At 41.3% G+C, this 5,995-nt stretch overlaps 1 protein-coding gene across 1 annotated transcript; it reads left to right on the top strand.

Annotated features, from left to right (window-relative positions):
* The first annotated feature begins 4,314 nt into the window (after positions 1-4,314).
* On the top strand, positions 4,315-5,679 carry LOC101434907 (olfactory receptor 1L3-like). Its single transcript, XM_004480098.2, has 2 exons — positions 4,315-5,190; positions 5,587-5,679. Exons 1-2 carry the CDS (start codon positions 4,315-4,317, stop codon positions 5,677-5,679), a joined length of 969 nt encoding a protein of 322 aa, XP_004480155.2.
* The last annotated feature ends 316 nt before the right edge of the window (positions 5,680-5,995 follow it).

Below are 5,995 nucleotides of genomic sequence, written 5' to 3'. Positions count from 1 at the left end.
AAATCTCAGAGAGATAAGTAGTCATCAAAGGGATGATAAATAAGATAGCTAACATTTTTTCCTCCCCCATTTGCTGTATATCCCTGAGAGTATACAACCTGACTCTAATATGAAAATATAAACATAGAACATATTCTTGCTCTTTAGAGGCTCCCATTCTAAAGTATTAATGCTAAATTAAACTGACCTGCAACAATTATGAGAGCTAACTTATTTTAAGTTAACTTGTAAAATATATAAACATAAGATAACTTATGGTTCTCCCAAATGTAGATTTCCTTACAATATCTATTTGAATTTTCCCCTACCCTAGTCTGCATGTGAGTCACATACTCCAGGATATGAATTATGACTATGAATTGAATTATCAACCAAAGATCATGCAGGGAAGTGGACTTGGTCCAATGGATAGGGCATCCATCTATCACATGGGAGGTCTACAGTTCAAACCCTGGGCCTTCTTGACCCGTGTGGAGGTGGCCCATGTGCAGTGCTGATGTGTGCAAGGAGTGCCGTGCCACACAGGGGTGCCCCCCTTGTAGGGGAGCCCCATGCGCAAGGAGTGCACCCCATAAGGAGAGTCACCCAGCGCGAAAGAAAGTGCAACCTGCCCAGGAATGGCGCTGCACACATAGAGAGCTGACACAGCAAGATGATGCAACAAAAAGAGACACAGATTCCCCTGCCACTGACAACAAAAGAGGACAAAAGAAGAACATGCAGCAAATCAACACAGAGAACAGACAACTGGGGTGGGGGAGGGGGGAAGGGGAGAGAAAATAAATAAAAAATAAATCTTTAAAAAACAACAACAACAACAACAAAAAAGATCATATAAATTATTAGCCAAAGATCACCCAACTTCTATGGGATATATTTTGAACACAGAGCCAGCAGGACTTGTTGAGAAATTGTATGAAGAAAAGAAAGAATCAGGTATGAATCTTGGGTTTTTGCATGAGCTATTGTATGTGGTGGCCCCACTTATTAATACGGGACATAAGGGAAGAAAAGATTTCTTAAATTTTTTTAAGGAAGCTTTAGATTACATAAATGTTACATAGAAAATATAAGGGATTCCCATGTGCCCCCCCCACACACACACACTTTCCCACATTAGCAACATCCTTCATTAGTGTGGTACATTTGCTACAATTGATAAACACATATTGGAGAATTGCTGGGAAGCAGACTTGGCCCAGTGGTTAGGGCATCCGTCTACCACATGGGAGGTCCACAGTTCAAACCCCGGGCCTCCTTGACCCATGTGGAGCTGGCCCATGCACAGTGCTGATGCGTGCAAGGAGTGCCATGCCATGCAGGGGTGTCCCCCACATAGGGGAGCCCCATGTTCAAGGAGTGCACTCCATAAGGAGAGCCACCCAGTGCGAAAGAAAGTACAGCCTGCCCAGGAATGGCACCACATACATGGAGAACTGACACAAGAAGATGATGCAACAAAAAGAAACACAGAGTCCTGTGTAGCTGACAACAACAGAAGCAGACAAAGAAGACGATGCAGCAAATAGACACAGAGAACGGACAACTGGGGGAGAGGGGAAGGGGAGAGAAATAAATAAATAAATAAATAAATCTTTAAAAAAAAAAAAAAGAATTGCTACTGACCATGAACTGTAGTTTATATTACAGTTTACACTCTGTCCCACACAATTTTGTAGGTTATGACAAAATATATAATGGCCTATATCCATCATTGCAATGTCACACAGGACAATTCCAAAGTCCCAAAAATGCTCCCATATCTCACCTATTCTTTCCTCTCCCTCCCCTCAGCACCTCTGATGGCCACTGCCTTTATATCAATGATAAAAGTTCTTCCATTGCTAGAATAATAATAAGTCTATAATAGAATAATAATGTCTGCTTTAGTCCATTGTTCATTCCCCAATCTTGAGGATTTGGGGGTGGTGATACCCACTCCATTTCTAATTGAGAAGGGGCTTAGATCCTAAGAGACAGATGGATGGAACTATTTTGCTTACAAGGAATAGATGTAGAAGGTGGGGGAATCATGAGTAATTTTTGTAAATAATAAGTGACATACTATTAGACATGCAAGTGTAGATGTTAGATGTGCAGTTGAATATATGAGTTTAGAGTAGGAAAGAATTCAGAGTTGGAGATAAAAATTTTGAAGCTGTCAGCTATAAATTATATTAAAGAAGTGGAAGTGATTAAGATCACAAATGGAGATAAAGGAAAGGAAAAGATAAATGACTGAGCCCTGGAGCACTCCAGTATTTAGGAGAAAAGAAAAAGAAGGAAATCCAACTTAAAGACTGAAAGGAAGAATCCAGTAAAGAAAGAAGAAAACCAAGAGAACTGCTGTCTTGAAAGCTAAATTTTAAAAAGCTTTTCAAAAAGAAGTGCATAATCAATATGCCATATGCTGCTGAGAAGTTCAGTAAGATGAGAGCTCATTATTGGCCTTGGGATTTGGCAAAATGGGAGTCACTGGGGAAAAAACACATTCAGCGGAGTGGTGAGGAAAAACGCCTGATTGTATTAGGTGAAGGAAAGAATGTGAGATAAGGACATGGAGTCAGAGAATATAGAAAACTCAAGGAATTTTTCTGCAAGGTAGGACAGCGTAGAGGAAATGAAGAGTGGTAACAGGATCCTCACAGGCAACTCATCTCTTGAGAAAATGGAGGCATAAGCAGAGGAGGCAACGCTGAGAGTAAAAGATAATCTTGACCCATGTTTTCTCTGCCCCAACCTAGTTCCCTGACTCTCAATGATACCTCATACATTTCCCAGGAGATCCCTTAGAGAGCTTTGGAAGGCTGGGGGTGAAGTTAAAAGTAGCCCATTTTGGGAAGTGGACTTGGCCCAATGGATAGGGTGTTCACCTACCAAATGGGAAGTCTGCAGTTCAAACCCCGGGCCTCCTTGACCTGTGTGGAGGTGGCCCATGTGCAGTGCTGATGCACACAAGGAGTGCCCTGCCACACAGGGGTGTCCCCCGCATAGGGGAGCCCCATGCTCAAGGAATGTGCCATGTAAGAAGAGCTGCCCAGTGCAAAAGAAAGTGCAGCCTGCCCAGGAATGGCACCACACACATGGAAAGCTGACACAGCAAGATAACACAACAAAAAGAAACACAGATTCCCGGTGCCACTGATAAAGATAGAAGCAGTCACGTAAGAACACATAGCGAATGGACACAGAGAAGCAGACAATGGGGGGGGGGGTTGGGGGAAAAGGGAGGAGAAATAAATAAATAAAAATAAAAATAAATAAATAAAATAGTAGTCCATTTTATTAAACCCAGCTAGACACATTCAAATTTTGACCTGGACTTAGGGGACTGGATGAAAATACATGATATCCCCCTGATTCCCTGAGGAAGACTCTTCACACCTTCAATGGCTGGTTGTTTGTTTCCACAGATGAACTCTGGAGATTTTTGATAAGGAAGCAGGAGGGTGTGAGTGTATTAGCTCCTTCAGTATGTGAGGGCCCCAACTGAAACAGCAAATGTGCCTTGAGATTCATGAAAGTTTCAAAGAAGTCTAGGATTAGTTGCCTTCCATGTATGGTGTTTGGGGATATTAAGGAAAGCTCTGTACCATTCTCTAAAAATATATATATATATAATATCCATGTGGAAGGGTGTGTTGTATGTTCTAAGGGACAGGAAGTTTTCACCTATAAAAATGCATGGGGTTAGAATAAATGTTTGAAGATACCATAATTCAATTAAAGTCAATGTTATTTAGGTAACTTTCTTGCTCCCATTGTAAATTATGTGGAAAGATACATCTCAATTTTAAGCAAGAATTATTCATTAGCCATAAGCTATCTGAGATAGTTATGTCATGATTATCTAGATGTGGATTAGCAACTGGTAATCCTTAATCAGAAACCAATATTATTCCTCAATCAGAAGCTGACTTGAACCTGATACATAGTCTACATCTATAATTCCTGCAATTACCACCCACAGAGTAGGGAGGTGGAAAAGGAAATTCTCTCTATCTATCTATCTATCTATCTATCTATCTATCTATCTATCTATCTATCTATATTTCTCTTTCTTCCTGTCTCTCTCCCCATGGCTCCTCACCTCCTCCCCTTGTATCTGTTTTTTATAGATCTCTATCTCAAGGATTTAAAAAGAAGTGAAAACACACTTCAGGTCTGAATTTTCCATATTCAGAAAGAAAAACAAATATCTGAGTAAATCTTCCAGTAACATCTGATCCATGTGAGAACAAGAAGGGAAGAGACATGTATGACAAAAAAGCCATAAATTGACATTGCCATTTATCTGCAGGTGCATGTAAGTACATGGGAATATTTAACCTAACAAGACCCTCTGAATTCATCCTCTTGGGGCTCTTCTCTTCTCCTGAGGACCAAAAGCCACTCTTTGCCCTCTTTCTTATTATGTACCTGGTCACATTGACGGGAAATTTGGTCATCATCTTGGCCATCCACTCCAATTTTCAGCTCCAAAACCCCATGTATTTCTTCCTAAGTATCTTGTCCTTTGCTGACATTTGCTACACAACAGCCATAGTCCCCAAGATGCTGGTGAACTTATCAGAGACAAAGACCATTTCCTGTGCTGAATGTCTGGCACAGATGTATTTCTTCCTGGTCTTTGGGAACACAGACAGTTATCTCCTAGCAACTACGGCCATTGACAGCTATGTAGCCCTTTGTAACCCCTTCCACTATGTCACTGTTATGAACCACAGATGCTGTGTGTTGCTAGTGACCTTCTCCATTGCTTTCTCCTATCTCTACTCCCTCCTACATGTCCTCCTCGTGAATCGGTTGAACTTTTGTGCTTCAAATGTTATACATCACTTTTTTTGTGATGTTAACCCACTTCTGAAACTATCCTGTTCTTCAAACTCTGTCAATGAAGTTGTGGCCAGGACAGAAGGACTGGCCTCTGTGATGGCTCCATTTGTCTATATCATCTCTTATGTGCAAATCCTCAATGCTGTTCTCAAGATTCCCTCAACTACTGGAAAACGCAAGGCCTTCTCCTGCAGCTCTCATCTCAGTCTGATGACCCTGTTTTATGGGAGTATTAGCTATGTCTATTTACAGCCTCCGACCAGCTGTACCATCAAGAACCAAATAGCAACAATCATCTACACTGTATTGACACCGATATTGAATCCATTTATGTACAGTCTAAGAAACAAAGACATGAAACATGGGAGTATGCGGTTCAAACCCCAGACCTCCTTGACCCGTGTAGAGCTGGCCCATGCACAGTGCTGATGCATGCAAAGAGTGCCTGCCACGTAGGGGTGTCCCCTACGTAGGGGAGCCCCATGCACAAGAAGTGTACCCCATAAGGAAAGCCACCCAGCGTGAAAGAAAGTGCAGCCTGCCCAGGAATGGCGCCGCACACACAGAGAGCTGACACAGCAAGATGATGCAACAAAAAGAGACACAGATTCCCATGCCACTGACAACAACAAAAGCGGACAAAAGAAGAACATGCAGTAAATTGACACAGAGAACAGACAACTGGGGTGGGGGAGGGGGGAAGAGGAGAGAAAATAAATAAAAAATAAATCTTTAAAAAAAAACAAAGACATGAAACAGGGCTTAGAGAAATTGGTAAGCAGGATTAAACCTCAAATGAATGAGATTTCTTCTAAAGAATCTAACAAAATCCATAGATTCTGATTGCAGGGTGTGTGTGTGTGTATGAGAAAGAGAAAAAACAGCATGAGATGCAAGTCTTTTGTGAGAAATGTCCTTGTCAATTTAACTTACCCTGCAGTTTGCTACCTCCCAGCCTGTGGTCCCTATCATCTCTAGTTGGGCAAATTTTTTAATAGAATTTTTAAAAATTTTTTAAAGATACATAGATCATACAAAATGTTACATTAAAAAATAAAAGAGGATCCTATATGCCCCCACTCCCCACTAAACTCTTTCATCCCCACTCCTCCCACATCACCAAACTCTCATCAGTGTGGCACATTCATTGCACTTGATG

Source organism: Dasypus novemcinctus, chromosome 8 (genome assembly GCF_030445035.2).
Source record: "Dasypus novemcinctus isolate mDasNov1 chromosome 8, mDasNov1.1.hap2, whole genome shotgun sequence".
NCBI lineage: Eukaryota > Metazoa > Chordata > Mammalia > Cingulata > Dasypodidae > Dasypus > Dasypus novemcinctus.
This window is presented reverse-complemented; position numbering and strand designations above follow the sequence as displayed.

Excerpts from the sequence above, each read along its gene's own strand:
- LOC101434907 (XM_004480098.2), top strand. The coding sequence starts at position 4,315 with ATGGGAATATTTAACCTAACAAGACCCTCTGAATTCATCCTCTTGGGG. Across the intron at positions 5,191-5,586 it reads ACAGTCTAAGAAACAAAGAC|ATGAAACAGGGCTTAGAGAA; the intron begins ATGAAACATGGG and ends AAAAACAAAGAC.